Source organism: Giraffa tippelskirchi, chromosome 5 (genome assembly GCF_054371585.1).
Source record: "Giraffa tippelskirchi isolate mGirTip1 chromosome 5, T2T-mGirTip1v1.2.pri, whole genome shotgun sequence".
NCBI lineage: Eukaryota > Metazoa > Chordata > Mammalia > Artiodactyla > Giraffidae > Giraffa > Giraffa tippelskirchi.
In genome coordinates, this window is record NC_137279.1 from 9,475,733 (window position 1) to 9,491,885 (window position 16,153).

Here is a 16,153-nt window from a genome sequence, read left to right on the forward strand (position 1 = left end):
CCAGCCACTGACATACAACACATGGGGTGGTTGGGCCCTGGGCGTGGATGCCGGCGGGGGGACTGAGCCCCCGCAGGGGCTGAAGCCGAGGCAACCCCAGTGTCCCCTCCCTCCACCCCTGCTTCATGCCTTTTTCCAAGAGCCTCTTCCTCTCCTGGATGGATCACGGCATACTTCCTGGCCTCAGGTCAGCGGGCTGAAAGCTTTCGGATCACACTTCCGATCAGTAAAGCGTTCTGAGCATCTACCCAACACATTTATCACTCTCTTACAAGTGACGTTACTATTACTGTCCTAACGTTACCTGCGTTTTAAAACACTCAAAAAGAGAAAAAGGATGAGATTTTAAAAATAGAAGAAGAAACTACTATTTTCCTCCTGGGTCCCAATGGATCACCATGCACCCAGCACTTCAGAGGCCACTCACTGCATCTAATCTCTGCCCTGCAAATAGTTGTTTTTTTTTTTTTTTTTTTTTTAATGGAGCTGCCAGCTGCGAAAGTGGGAAGGAGTGGAGCAGAGCTACACACCAGCTCAGATCCAGCTGGACCAGGCACCGCTCTGTGAGCTGCTGGGACAAAAGCAAAGGGTCTGCAGCAGGCCAGGCCTGCAGAAGAAACGCACAGCGAAGCCCAAGGGGCGGGGCCGCTCGCTCTGAAGACCCCGGGCAAAGCTGACCCCTCCGAGAGGCTCCCCTGCACCCGGGACTCAAGCGTGGACCCAGGGTGGTGCGAGCGAGCCCAGGGCCACCTACCTCCTGTCGGAACTCCACCGCCTCCCGCCCGTCCTCCTCCTTGGTCTCCACCAGGGACATCTTGACCCAGGTGCGGAAGCCCCCCGAGAACTTCCAGCTGGAATAGGCACGCTCGCAGGCCTGCATGAAGCCGGCCCTGTCTGGGCTTGGAGGGCAAAGAAGGAAGGTCCGCGTTAATCAGGCAGGACTCAAACTTGGCCAGACTCAAACTCCAGCCCCTCCAGGCAGCCAGCTCCTCTGCTGGTACCAGCAGGACGCAGCCCACCCCCTCCTTCCTCACTGTTGGAGGGGGAGCTGTCACCTGCCTCAAGGCCGGAGCGTGGTCCCTGGAGCTCCCAGCAGAAGCCCCCCTTCACCACCCTTCCCTGTCTTCTCCACCATCTGCTCCCAGCAAAGAGGCCTGCAGACTGGGCTGGGGCCCCCAGCACCTTGGAGAACTCAGCTTCAGCAGCCCTGGGGTGCCCTCACTGGCCATCAGCCTCCCTAAAGGCCCGAAGAGGGGAGGAGGGAGCTCTTGGCCAGACGAGGCCCCCACAGTCCCCGCTCCAGGGCCAGAGTGGTGCTGAGCACACTCAAAGAGGGGCGCAGGGAGGCACTGGGCAGGAGGGGACGCAGCCCACATCTGCAGGGAAGGGAGGGGGGCTCCAGCTGGAAGGAGGGGCAGAAGAAGCCAAAGCAGAGGCCCTGAGCCCCAGGACGGGGCAGCGGGTGTGACCGGCGGAGGTGGCTCACGGCCTCTTCAGCCAGGGGTGGGGGGGTGGCCTCCCGCTTCCTGGAAACGGAGCCGCCGGACCTGGAGGGCCCGAGTCACCGCCCCCTCAGGCCCCCTGCAGGCCCCGCTCCCGCTGCCCACGACCACTCTGGGCCCCAGAGATGGCGCAACAGGGGTGTCCCAAGATGGACAGGAACTTTCACCCTCCTGTTAGCAACGGGTGGCAAGCGGGCACCGGGCGCTCCCTTAGGGCCGGCCCCAGTCCCCGGACACTGTGGGAACACAGCCCAGGGCCTCACAAAACCCGGACAGCTCCAGCCTGTCCCCTGCAGCACCGTCAGGGAGAGGGGGACCCAAATGCCCACCCTCCGGGGCGCAGCCAGCTCTGCGTGCGGTGTCGGAACACCCCCCCCAGGCTCTCCAGACTCTGTCAGGGGCCCTCTGTCAGCCCGGCGGCCACCTGGCCACCCCGATTCCCCACACCACCACCCCCCGCCCCAGCCCAGGGACGTGCATGACTAGAGTGAGATCCCGGGGGTCAAGCGGGCTCTGAAGGGCACCTCTGCAGGAACTCCTGGAAGGAGGAGAAGAGCAGGTAATCGATGGCGCTGAAGTCCTCGCTGCTCTGGTTCAGGCGGAACTGGAGGAAAACCAGCTCCCGCTTCTGCACCTCCCGCGGCCCCCGCACAATCAGGGCGGATTTCTGCGGAGACAGAGACCAGAGTACCAGCCTGGGGAGCCGGGCACATGCACCCGCCCACCGAGGCAGGCTCCCCAATGGACCAGGCCCAGGCGACCCAGGACGCAGGAGTCTCGGCCAAGGGGCGGCCCCCAGCCCACCTCAACCTTCCTCCCAGAGCCGAGGCAGGACACACCTCACAGGTCCCACCCCAGGGGCATCACCGGGCCTCGGCAGGTGGCCATGCCTCTCAGGGGAGCTCCACCCCGCGTGGCCTCTGCTCCTTCTCCACCACTCTGCCTGGTGTGGGGAGGGACGTGGGGCCTGGGGCACAGGTGCCTCCTCTCTAGTTCATGGCCGTGGATGGCAAGGAGCCACCTGGGGCTGGAGGCAGTAACTGCAGTCAGCTTCCATCTGCACGGAAACGACTCTCCTTCTGTGCCCTCACTTCATGGGTTTCTGTAATACTCAGTTCAACTGTAACTATTATAACAAATACAACCGGCCTGGATGGGTGTGGGCCACGAGGACTCCTGGTAAGTGTCCCACGCAGAGGGGAGCAGAGGAAGGACGGCCAAGGAGCCTGTATCTACAGTGCCGTCTAAGCGGGCACAGGCTGGTACCCAGGGAACTAAGAGAGCGGGGCATCTGGACAGTGTCTGTACTGTACTATCCAGCTCCTCATTCAAATTTCTTACAGTTCTCTTCATTTAAACTAGCTCCCATTTCATGGAGTCAATTCTGTTAGTTCCTCTCCAGCCTTTTGTGCTGTTTGTCTCATCACAGTTCAGCAGCCCTGAATTCTCCATTCTGAGTGTAGGGTCGGGCTGACTAGCGCAGGACTGGGCTGTGGGCTTCCTCCTAAGTGGAGTTCTTGCAGCCTGGCCCCGGCCTGGGGCTGACAGGGAGGACGCCCCGAGGCAGTGGGCTGTGTGGGCCGGCGGGCCAGGCACTCCATGTCCTTGTCTCCCATTAAGTCCTTTCCCCCAGCACTCTCCTCCTTCTGCCGTGGACGTCCCATCTCGAGTTCTGCTGTTCCTCTCTGCTGGCCCAATGCCCAGGCAGGGACCCCCCCACCCCGAGTTTAAGCAGAGAAGGGCCCCGGTGCCTTCTCCCCAGAGCAAACACTGTCCCCAGCACCCCCGTGAGGGCTGCAAGCCGGGCCAGCGGGCCCGGAGCCAGGATCCCGACCTGCCCGACGGGCAACCCGGCTCTTCGTGATGACGCAGAACTGGGAGCGGGAGGAAAGCCTTCACCATGATAGTGGGGACCCATGGCACCTGCTTTGGGGCACAGGCTTTCCCTGGCCATGCTCCATCGATCTGATCCAATGGGCTGTTTATACTTTACACCAGTTCCTCAAAATCTCTGGTCCTCCTATCCGTTCTTGGTGGGCGGGGTTATTATCGATATGGTACCTGACTCTATCATGTCCAGGAGTGGGAATCACTTTAGCAGGATTTCAGGAGGAGGTCTAGAATACATATTAATAAAAAGTCTCAGAGGAATTCTTTCATCTCAAGGTCCACCTGGGGGCTCCATATCACCCAAGGGGCAGGTCCTGCTCAGTACCCGACACGCATGCTGCCTCGTCCGGCCAGCACTTCTGTTCACAGCTTTGCCATCTGCTGCTCTTTGGGGGCCCCTGGCTCTCCCGAGTCACCCACCTGTGGAATTTTGCTCAGAGGCACAAACAAGCATGCCGCTCCCTCCCTTTATGTTTTGGTGCAGAGTTCCTCTGCCTAGAAAGCCTTTCCTTCCTTGCTTTGAACTGGAAAACTTAACGCAGCCCTGTTCTTTTGGAAATGAGGATACAGGATACAAAGGAGAAGATGTAAATATATACAGAATTCCTTCCTTGCCTCCAGAACCCTCGTCGTCCACTCCCCTGCTGAGCGGAGCCTCGGTGACGGCCAGGCCGGGGTCCTTGTTCCCAGACCGGCGCTCCTTCTCACACTGGCCCTGGTTACTCCAGAACACAGGTTCCCAGGCCCGGTCCCCAGGAACCACGATGTGGTGGGCCCAAGTGGAACCCAGAATCTGTATTATCAGAAACGATCCTGACAGTTCTGTTGAGCAGTCAGGTATGGGGCCTGCCTGCTGACATCACACCAGCCCCACTCTGCAGCCCTACCTCCTTCCATCCAAGACCGGGTCTCATCACGCTGCCGGGAATCACAGAGGGTCACTCAGAGAAGGCTGAGGCCTCACTGCCACCCTGGATGCAGGCGAGCCAGCCACGGCCAGACCCCACAGGACAGCCTCGTGTTTGCCGGGGGCGAGAGCCCAAACTAAGGGCATGGGAGGCTAGCTGGCAGAAAGAAGACAGGGACCCTCGCGGAGCCCGCTAACAGAGCCTATTGCCCAGCCCCGGCCCGGGAGACGAGCGTTACCAGGGTCTGATTGGAGAAGGGGTCCGTGTAGTTGATCCTCTGAGTGGTGCAGTTCACGTCTCCGGGCTGCCCAGGGCTCCTCAGAGGCGGGATGACCTCGTAATAGTGCTTACAGCTGAGCAGCTGGGCCTGACCAGGGTACAGTGCAATGCCTGGAGGGGTACAGGGAGAAGTGAACACACCCCCAAAACCATGTCATGTGTACTTTTCAACACTCATCAATCACCTAAGTCCAGGACTCCCAGGGTGACTGCAGAGGAGGAAGAAGAAAAGGGCTCTTTACAGAGGGTGGGGAGCCCCACGCCCTGCCCTCAGAGAGCCCTGCTCTCATGGAGGCGGCCAGGGCCTTCTCAGTTAGCCCCTCTCCTGGCCGGGGACGCTGCCTCCCCGGTGCCTACAGCAACACCCACCCCATTCAGAGCCCTGCTCCACGTGCTCCCAGGGGGGCCCCCGAGAGGGAGCCAGGAGCCCAGGCCCCCGGGACCGTCCCTCGCCTGTAGGCTCACCGGGCGGCCCTCGGCGGTGGGACTCCCCAGGTCCCCCCGTCTCTCATCTCCTGCTCCGACTGGGAGCTCCAAGTGTGCAAGTCACATCTCCAAAGTCCCTCCCCTTCCCCAGCCAAGGCACCGTGCTCCCAGCTCCAAGGATGGCAGCTGTTCTGACCTCACCGAGAGCTGCACGTGGACCCCAGACAGCGGCAACGTCAGAGAGGCAAAGGGACCAGACACAGAGAGTAAAACCCAGAGAGAGAGAGGCCACAGCGGACACAGAGAGAGGAGGGACAATCACGAAAGGGGCGAAGGTGCTGGGACTGGCACGCTTGTCAAGAAGCCCCCAGAAGAGGGGACCCGAGACTCCGGCTCTGCATTGTGAGTGGTCCATCCAGAGGGTCACTTGAGGGCGTCCTGTGGGCAGAGCTGGGGGGGCACAGGCCGGGTGGGCAGAGCCCAAGCCCCCAGAGCTCACGGCCCCCCGTTCACACCATGCTGCCAGAGCCAAGCACCAGCCCTGCTGCTGCGGAGCGGACAGTCCCCTCTTCGGCAGAGACGGCTCCCTGTGGTGATGTGGCCTGGGGGGTCCCCTCTCCAGGCAGGCCCCAGCCACCTCTGGATGGCCGCGCCTCCCCTGTCCCCTGGAACTCCCACTTCCCCTGGTCACTGGCCCCCGGCTCCAGCCAGGCTAGACTCACCTCCCGAGAGAAGCCCTGTCTGCCTAAGCTCACCTCTGCTCCTACAGACCCGCCTCCCAGAGAAACTCTTCCATTGGCCAAAGCCCAGCTCAAATCCCACTGTGAACGAAGCCTTCAGTGCCCACTCCAGCCCTGCAGCCAGCACGCCAGCACGCCAGGCTCGGTCCGCCACTCTCCTCGGCACACGACCCTCTGGCTGGGTACCAACGGCAGCTCGTGGGGTGGGGTAACCCACACCCAGACTGTGCTGGGACTCCCCTGCCCTGCCTGTGGTGCCCGGCACCGCGCCAGGAATGCAACAGCGGCTCAGGGGGTATTTAGAAGTCGCTACCCAGGACCTGAGGCCTGTTCCGGGGCATGTGCTACCTGGGGCATCGTAGCGATCCACCTCCTTGTAAGACACCGACATGACAGGGTGCTTGAGCTTCTCGCGGAAGTCTGTGATGGTCTGGTAGACCAGGAAGACGGCCACGGCCATGAGCAGCAGGTAGATGAAGATGAGCAGGACTGAGAAGACGTTCTTCAGGCAGGCCTTGCTGAAACGGATGCTGCTGGAGGCCGACTCGCTATCCAGGGCTGAGCGACAACACACACATGACCCAGAGGGCGTCTCCAGGCCCTTGACCTGCTTCACCCAAGAGGCGAGGCTGTCTGCACACCTAACCTCCCCCCACCTCAGGCCCCACCCCAAAGCCCAACACCTGGCACCCGTCAACATACAGCACACTCGTGCTCTGCCAGGGCGGGGACCCTGAGCTGAAGGAGACTCCCCCAAGAGACGCTTACAACCCAGCATGGGTGCTGCCCACCCCTGACCAGCCCTATCAGTGTGCCCTCCTCTGCCCTGAAGCCCCTCTCACCCCAAACCTGGCCTGAAGCACTGTTCTCCCAACTGGTGCCTCCTAAACTCATCCTTCAGGTTTCAGGATAGAAAGGCATGTCCTCAAGGAAGCCTCCCCTGACCCCATAACTTGACCGGGGCACACCTTCCTCAGTGCTCCCAGCACACCCTATGGCCTTTGTCATCACTCTGCAATGTCACCGTCTACATATCTTTTTATCCCCCAGGCTGTGAGCTCCATGAGGGCAGACACGGGGCCATTCTTGTCCACACTGCACCCCCAGCCCTTCACGCGGTGCCTGGAGTACAGCAGGCCTTCTGTAACTAAATGGTGAATGACTGCTTGTGTCCTGAGGCCATCCCCTCCCCAAAAGTCCTAAGGTAAAGCCCCAACCCCCAGGGTGACTGTATTTGGAGCAGGGTGGTTGAGGAGGTAAAATAAATAAGGTCATAAGGATGGGCCCTAATCCAATAGGATGAGTGTCTAATATAAGAAGAGGAAGAGCCCAGTGGCATTTTTCACAGAAATAGAACAAAACATTTTCAATTTGTATGGACACACAAAACACCCTGAACAGTCAAAACAATCCTGAGAAAGAAGAACAGAGCTGAAGGAATCACACTGCCCGACTGGAGACTAACAGGGTTGGGATTCAGTTCCCGGGGAAGCTGGCTACAGTGTCGGCTCTGACTACTGTTTCTCTCCTTCGGTTCATTTCAGTTCAGTCGCTCAGTTATGTCCAACTCTCTGTGGCCCCATGGACTGCAGCACGCCAGGCCTCCCTGTCCATCACCAACTCCCGGAGCCTACTCAAACTCATGTCCATTGAGGCAGTGATGCCATCCAACCATCTCATCCTCTGTTGCCCGCTTCTCCTCTCGCCTTCAATCTTTCCCAGCAACTTGAGACTATACTACAAAGTAATCAAAACAGTATGGTATGGGCACCAATACAGAAACACAGAAAAGAACGTCAAGCCCAGAAATAAACCCACACACTCACGGCTAATTAATCCATGACAAAGGAGGCAAGAATATACAAAGGAAAAAAGAAAGTCTCTTCAGTAAGCAGTGTTGGGAAAACTGGACAGCTATATGTGAAAGAATAAAATTAGAACATTCTCTAACAACATACACAAAAATAAACTCAAAATGGATTAAAGACCTAAACGTAAGACCAAATACTATAAAACTTCCAGAGGAAAACACAGGCAGAACACTCTTTGACATAAATCGCAGCAATATTTTTTTGAATCCACCTTCTAAAGTAGTGAAAATAAAAACAAAAGTAAACAAATGGGACTGAATTAAAAGCTTAAAAACGAAAAGACAATCTTATGGTCTAGGAGAAAATATTTTCAAACTATAAGACTGACAAGGGATTAATTTCAAAAACATACAATTAGCTCATTTGTTTAATATCAAAAAAAAAAGCAAACAATCCAATCAAAAAAATGGGCAAAAGACCTAAATAGACATTTTTCTAAAGAAGACATACAGATAGCCAAAAGGCACATGAAAAGATGCTCAATACCACTAATTATTAGAGAAATGCAAATCAAAACCACAATGACATAATCACCTCACATCCGTAGAGAATGACCATCATTGTAAGAGGTCTACAAATAACACATGCTAGAGAGGGTGTGGAGAAAAGGGAGCGCCTACTCTACTGGTAGGAACGTAAACTGGTACAGCCACCACGGAGAACAGTGTGGAGGGTCCTCAGAAGACTAAAAACAGAGTTCTGCGTGATCCTGCAATCCTACTCCTGGGCCTGTATCTGGAGAAAACTCTGATTCGAAAAGATAACACGCACCCCAGTGTTCGCTGCTGCACCGTTTGTAACAACCAGGGCATGGAAGCAACCTAAGTGTCTACCAACAGGTGAACGGATAAAGAAGATGCAGTACACACACCCAATGGAACGTTACTCATCCATCACAAAGGACGAAAGAGTGCCATTTCCAGCAGCACGGATGAACACACAGATGATCAGATTAAGTGAAATCAGTCAGACAGAGAAAGACAATCACAGGATGTCATTTATACGCGGAATCTAAAAAATGATACAAATGAATTTATTCACAAAACAGAAATAGACTCACATACTTAGAAGACAAATTTATACCAAAGGAGATAGCGGGAGGGGGCGTGGGGAGAGAGAAATCAGGGATGTGGGATTAACAGATCCAGACCACTATATAAAAATAGGTAAACAACAAGGATCTACTGCAGAGCACAAGGAACTGTACTCGGCATCATGTAATAACCTACACTGGAAAAGAATCTGAAAAAGAACATATATGCATAACTGGTTCACTTTGCTGTACACTTGAAACTAACAATGTTAAAGCTGAAACTCCAATACTTTGGCCACTATGGCGAAGAGTTGACTCACTGGAAAAGACCCTGATGCTGGGAAGGATTGGGGGCAGGAGGAGAAGGGGACGACAGAGGATGAGATGGCTAGATGGCATCAATGACTCGATGGGCATGGGTTTGGGTAGACTTCGGGAGTTGGTGATGGACAGGGAGGCCTGGAGTGCTGCAATTCATGAGGTCGCAAAGAGTCGGACATGACTGAGCGACTGAACTGAAGTGAAACTAACAAAACACGGTAAATTAACCACACTTTGAAGAGGAAAAGACACGCAGACACACACAGAAAAAGTCACACATGAGAACACATGGACTGAAAGCCACAGGAAAGGGGCCTCGGGAGACTCCAAACCTGCCGACACCGGGACCCTGAGTTTCCAGCCTCCGTAACTGAGAAAAACGTTTCTGTTGCTTCAGCCACCAGCCTGAGGTACTTGGTTAGGACAGGCCGAGCTGAGACACTCCATCAGGGCTCCTGGAGGGTCTCTGCTTCTGAAACTGTGGGCTCCCTGAAGAAAAGGCCTGTCTCCTACCCAGCAGCTGAGCATGAGGCTGAGGAGGAAGGGGGGGTCTGAATGGAAGCCCCAAAAAGTATGTGCTTGGCTTCTGGCTTCCAACAGTGACAAGGCTGTGTGGTCAACCACCCTTCTACAGAACACAATTACAAACTTGGACGAAATAATTTAAAATGATTTGAAGGCACCGGAAAATGATCAAAAGGAAGCTGAAACTAAAAGAGCATCTACCCCTTTTGGCTTCCCTGGTGGCTCAGATGGTAAAGCATCTGCCTACAATGTGGGAGACCCGGGTTCGATCCCTGGGTTGGGAAGATCCTCTGGAGAAGGTAATGGCACCCCACTCCAGTATTCTTGCCTGGAAAATCCCATGGACGGAGGAGCCTGGTAGGTTGCAGTCCATGGGGTCACAGAGAGTTGGACATGACTGAGTGACTTCACTTTCACCCCTTTTGAAAAAAAAAAAACCTGCATCTGGTGAGATTTGTAAACTTGCAGCTTTTTGCCTGAGGGCACTGAACAGTCTCTATAAGGTGTGGTGTTCAAGGCTGGGAAAGCAGCCAGAAAGTCAGGGGAAAACTCTTACAGGGAGGGAGCCACAGCGGGAATGAACTCCCAAATCTGCAAACAAAATATGCTCCAGTTCTTGCTGAAGACCCCAGGAGCAGCAGGAAAAAGCAGCAGCTGGAAACCGCAAGATTGAGAACAGATTTCAGCTGCTCTTCATGCAAGGAATATAGGAGATTAGAACTTGAGTCTTGCTATTTTATCTATTTGCTAAAAAAAAATTCTTCACATAAGATCATAAGAGAATTCAGAATCTCTATAATATGTCACTGAAAATGTCTAGTGTTCATTAAAATAAATCATTAGACATGCAAAGAAACAAGAAAATCTGACCCACACTCACGGAAAAAAGCAGTATATACAAACCTGCACTAAGACCCCAAATGTTGCAACTAGCAGACAGGAATTTTACAGCACCTGAAGGACTGAAAAGAAAATGTATGGATAAGAAATGAACAGAGGGGAAATAAACTATAAAAAAGAACCAATTCTAGAGCTGAAAAGAAAAATGAAATGAAAAACTCAACTGTGTAGTCTTTAACAGCAAAAGATGGCAGGAAGAACAAAAAGCCAGTGTAGCTGAAGTTAAATGAACAGAAATGATCCAATCTAGAAAAAGAAAGACTGAAGGAAAATCTAACAGAGCCTAGATAACTGTGGGCCATATCTAGCAGTCTAACAAAAGGTAACTGGAGAGAGAAACTAGATCGCCAAAAATATTTGAAAAAAGAACGGCCCAAACTTCCCAAAAACTGGAGAAAAAACATCAATTTATAGATTCAAGAAGCCCAATACATGCCAAGCAGGATAAGTAATATACCAACTCTAGGCAAATCATATTGAAACTGCCAATGCAAAGATAAAAAAAAGGAAAAAAAAGGAGGGGGAGCACACATTACACACAGGAAATTATATCTAATAACAGGTTAATTTTTGACCAGAAATAATGAAGGCCAAAAGACAATGGGGGCTTCCCTGTAGCTCAGATGGTAAAGAATCTGCCAGCAATGCAGGAGACCTGGGTTTGATCCCTGGGCCAGGAATATCCCCTGGACAAGGGAATGGCAACCCACTCCAGTATTCTTGTCTGGAGAATCCCATGGACAGAGGATCCTGGTGGGCTCCAGTCCATGGGGTCGCAAAGAGTCGGACACAACTGAGCAACTAACACCACCACCACTACTACTACTAAAAGACGATGGAACATCTTTAAAGTACTGAAAGAAAAAAAAAATTCCATCAACTCAGAATTTTTAAATTCCAGCAAACTAACCTTTCAAAATGAAGGGGACATAAAGGTATTTTCAAACACAAAAGCAGGGAGAATTCATTACCAACAGATCTGCACTAGAATGCATGCTCAAGAAAACTCTGCAATGACACTAGATGGTAACTCTCAAGAAGGAATAAATATCCCTGGAAATGTTAAATATGTGGGTAAATATAAAAAAGCTATTTATATAATTTTAAAAATTTAAGGCTATGTAAAGCAAAAATTATACAACAATACTGCAAATTTTCTAACTTTCAGGAAAGAAGGAACAGAGAAACCACAAACATATGAGACAAACAGAGAACAATAAAATGGAAGAAGCAAAAGCAACCGTATCAACACTTACAGTAAACAGACTAAACACCAATGAAAAGGCAGAGACAATCAGTCTGCATTAAATAAAAGACCCAACCAAATGCTGTAATTAAGAGATGGACTTTAAGTACAAAGACGCAAGAGTATTTGCTCATAACTATCTCATTTTCTTTTATTTAAAAGCACAAAAGCAAGAGGAGCACAGAACTATAAAGGGTGGTAGGTGGTCAGAAAGAAGGAAATCATTCACTTTACATCTACAAACAAATATCAAGCACCGACTCTACATGCAACACTTTGTGTTCCGTGCTTCAGGGAGATACCAAGAGAGGATACCAAGAGAGAAGGATTGATGGTTTGTGCTCCAAGTGCTACAGAACGCTGAAGGCTGTGAAGATGTAAACTGTGAGATCTCCGTTCCTCAGAGGGATGAAGGGGAGTCAGGGAGAAGGGCAGAGGTCAGCAGAGGCTTTGTGGAGGAGACTGCGTTAGCTCTGGGACTAAAGCACTGGGAGGATTCGGAGGCAGACATAATCTGGTGTTCATTATTCATGTGTTTTGTGAACTGGAGACCAGATCTCTAGCCCAGTGGTCCAGCAGGAGTACAGGCTGCAGACCCAGCTGTGCTACTAACTATGACTACTCTGTGACCCAAAGCAAGCTGACGCTCCTAAGGCTCACCTGCTCCGTGTGAAAAGGAAATCATTTCCGTTTTCTAGGATTTCTGAGAGAAGCACATGAGAGATTGCTATAAAATGCACGACAGAGTACTTGCCCAATGAATTACTTTCACTGGAGAGACAGAATGTACCCTCTACCCCTCAAAAAATGAAGCCCTCAGCGATGAAGATAACAAAGATGAAGACCGTGAAACAACAATCTCATAATAATTAATGAGAAAAAAAATACATGAAGATAAAATGGAGGTGGGACAGAATACAGTCTTTCACACAGTAGGCATGTAATGTTTTCATGTCTGTTAAATGGAGGAATAACCCCAAAAAACAGATGAACTAAGTTGTGCAGTGCTAACTTAGCTACCTCTCAATTAATCAGTACATTTCAGGCACATAAAACTATAAACCAATTGGTATCTCTTATTATTAACGGCAAAAAGTTTAAAAAATTCTTCCTTTACAGAAATGCCAATTCACAGAAGTGTTTGTGTGGTTCCTTCAGGTCGTGAAGAACAGGTTACTCTAGACAATGGATGTTTAAGAGGAAGCAGGAAGCCCCAAGGAAACCCCTTAGGTAGGTGAGAGTGAAGCCAAGGTACACAGCAGCTCGAGTTCTCCAAAAGGAATTAACGCAACTCACGTTTTCAACTTCCGTTGTCTCTGATTCTACTTTTGCTGCTTATTGTTACTAGGGAGTGTGTCAATTTCTCCTCCCTTACAGCTTTGCCACCTGCCTTCTCGCCGTGTGTGTCTCATAACTCTGCTCCATTTTACTCTCCAAGTCTTTCTCTCAGTCTCGCACTCAGACCTTCTCCTGGAGAGTGTCCTGTATAGGACAGGGTTCCCCATCCGGCACGTCACAAGACATGGCCCTTCTTCACACTCAACTGCAGATGGCTTCGTTCCCCTCAGGTGCTGACTAGACCTCAGGACCCAAAGTACGGTCGTCTGTGCACAGGGACCTGCCCACAGCTGTTTTGCTTGGAAGGCACTTCCAGCCCCTATGGTCCATGTGGGACCACAGGTTCACTTCAGAACAAGGCAGGTAAAAGCACACTCACTGTCTGAGTGGCTCATAACTGCAGTGGCAACAGGTATCAGGGTGCTACATCCTAAGATCACAAGATGAAAGTGAAGGAACTCGGAATGACTGAATTGGTGCATAACATCTGAATAGAATCTTTTAAGAGTTGTTAGGGACCTAAAAGGCCATCTGGTCCAACTCCATTCCTTGTGCAGTGATCCTGGCCCCACAGTCAACAATAGACATCAAATGAGGGTCCTGGAATACTGACTCCTAGACTCCCAAATTAGCTTCTTTACAGGGCTTTCACTGATCCACAAATTGGCATGTAATGTAAATGAAAAACCGCAGAACTGTTTATCATCCACACATGCTACATGTGACACTCCAGTGCCTCCTGAGAAATCTGTATGCAGGTCAAGAAGCAACAGTTAGAACCAGACATGAAACAACGGACTGGTTCCAAATTGGGAAAGGAGTACGTCAAGGATGTATACCGTCAATCTGCTTATTTAACTTCTATGCAGAGCATATCATACGAAATGCCAGGCTGGATGAAGCACAAGCTGGAATCAAGATTGCCAGGAAAAATATCAACAACCTCAGATACGCAGATGATACCACCCTTATGGCAGAGAGCGAAGAGGAACTAAAGCTCCTCTTGATGAAAGTGATAAAGTGAAAGCGATGAAGTCACTCTTGATGAGAGTGAAAGAGAGTGAAAAAGCTGGCTTAAAACTCAACACTCAGAAAACTAAGATCATGACATCTAGTCCCATCACTTCATGGAGAAACAATGGGAACAGTGAGAGACTTTATTTTCTTGGGCTCCAAAATCACTGCAGATGGTGACTGCAGCCATGAAATTAAAAGACACTTGCTCCTTGAAAGAAAAGCTATCACCAACGTAGACAGCATATTAAAAAGCAGAGACATTACTTTGCTAACAAAGGTCCATCTAGTCAAAGCTATGGTTTTTCCAGTAGTCACGTACAGATGTGAGAGTTGGAACATAAGGAAAGCTGACCGTCAAAGAATTGATGCTTTTGAACTGTGGTGTTGGAGAAGACTCTTGAGAGTCCCTTGGACTGCAAGGAGATCAAACCAGTCCATCCTAAAGGAAATCAATCCTGAATATTCACTGGAAGGACTGATGCTGAAGCTCCAATACTTCGGCCACCTGATGAGAAGAACTGACTCATTAGAAAAAAGCCTGATGCTGGGAAAGATTGAAGGCAGGAGGAGAAGGGGACGACAGAAGATGAGGTGGTTGCATGGCATCACCAACTCAATGGACAAGAGTCTGAGCAAGCTCTGGGAGTTGGTGATGGACAGGGAAGCTTGGCGTGCTCCAGTCCATGGGGTCGCAAAGAGTAGGACACGACTGAGTGACTGAACTAACTGAATGCTACAAGTAGACACCATTACATTTTACCATTATTTTTAAAAAGGTGCTAGATATTTGATAAAATGTCCCATGTACTCTTTAGTCAGAAAAACCAAACACTGGCTATTCTGTGACAAGTTGGATGAATGCTTTTTAAAAGTATGTGTGCCTGTGCTAAGTCGCTTCAATCATGCCCAACTCTTTGTGATGCTATGGACTGCAGCCTGCCTGGCTCCTCTTTCTGTCGGATTCTCCAGGCAAGAATACTGGAGTGGGTTGCCATGCCCTCCCCCAGGGGATCTTCCTGACCCAGGGATTGAACCCATGCCTCTTATGTCTCCTGCATTGGCAGGTGGGTTCTTTACCACTAGCACCACCTGGGAAGCCCATACATCCTTTATCTATGTGCAAACTCACAGCAGTAGAAAGACAGAAAGAATGCACAAGACTTTCTTGAGAAAAGTAATTTATGAGTTTTGTAAAACCCATAACAGAATTGTTTCAGAAACCAAACGTGCCCCAGAATGTATTGGTAACTCAGTCCATTAAGAAGATGTGTGATTAGCAACTCAATTTCTGAAAACATTGTGAGACCTTTATTCACAGGAAAGGAAACTGGCTGACTACCATAACCCTGCAAAACTCTACCTTGCAGACAGCACTGGGCTAAGATGCATTCAGATTGCAAAGAAGAAACGAATTCTTTGTATATCCTTTTCTTCTTTTTAGTGATGTGATGGGTTTGTTGTTTTAATTTCATTTTGGTTTTTCTGAGATATAATTTATATACCATAAAATGGACCTTTATAAAGTGAATATATTTAGTAGTTTTTAAAATATTCACAAAGTGTACAGTCACAACCACTATCTAATTACAGAACACTGTCATTACCCAAAAAGAAACTCTATACCCATGAGCAGTCACTCCATCTTTCTCTTAGCCCCTGGCAACCAACAGTCTACTTTCTGTTGCTATGGACTTCCCTATTCCAGGCAAGTCTCATAAACAGAATCATACTGTATGTGACCTTTTGTGTCTGACTTCTTTCACTTGACAGAATGTTTTGAAGATTCATCCATGTCGTAGCATATATCAGTTCTTCATTCCTATTTATTGCACAATCATATTCCATTGTGTGAACACAGCATTTTATTTATCCATTTATCGGTAGATGGACATTTGTGTTGTTTCTACTTTTTGTCTATTATGATCCTGCTATAAACATTCATTACAAGTTTTTGTGTGGACACACAGTTTTCATTTCCCTTGGATATATAAGAGTGGAACCACTGGGTCATATGCTATGCTATGCTATGCTAAGTCGCTTCAGTCGTGTCCGACTCTGTGCGACCCCATAGATGGCAGCTCACCAGGCTCCGCCATCCCTAGGATTCTCCAGGCAAGAATACTGGAGTGGGTTGCCATTTCCTTCTCCAGTGCATGA

General features: G+C 50.4%; 1 protein-coding gene across 6 annotated transcripts in view; it reads right to left on the reverse strand.

Annotated features, from left to right (window-relative positions):
* PACC1 (proton activated chloride channel 1) overlaps nt 1-16,153 on the reverse strand; it is a 47,747-nt gene that overhangs the window by 19,901 nt on the left and 11,693 nt on the right. For 4 of the 6 annotated variants that reach the window (XM_081489759.1, XM_081489756.1, XM_081489757.1 and 1 more), the window contains 4 exons: nt 6,094-6,303; nt 4,539-4,690; nt 2,027-2,169; nt 755-899 (listed from right to left, as the gene is read on the reverse strand). In XM_081489759.1, coding sequence (XP_081345885.1) covers nt 755-899; nt 2,027-2,169; nt 4,539-4,690; nt 6,094-6,303 — 650 coding nt within the window. Of the gene's footprint in view, nt 1-754; nt 900-2,026; nt 2,170-4,538; nt 4,691-6,093; nt 6,356-16,153 lie in introns of all 6 variants that reach the window. The other 2 variants (XM_081489761.1, XM_081489760.1) reach the window with 2 other exon arrangements.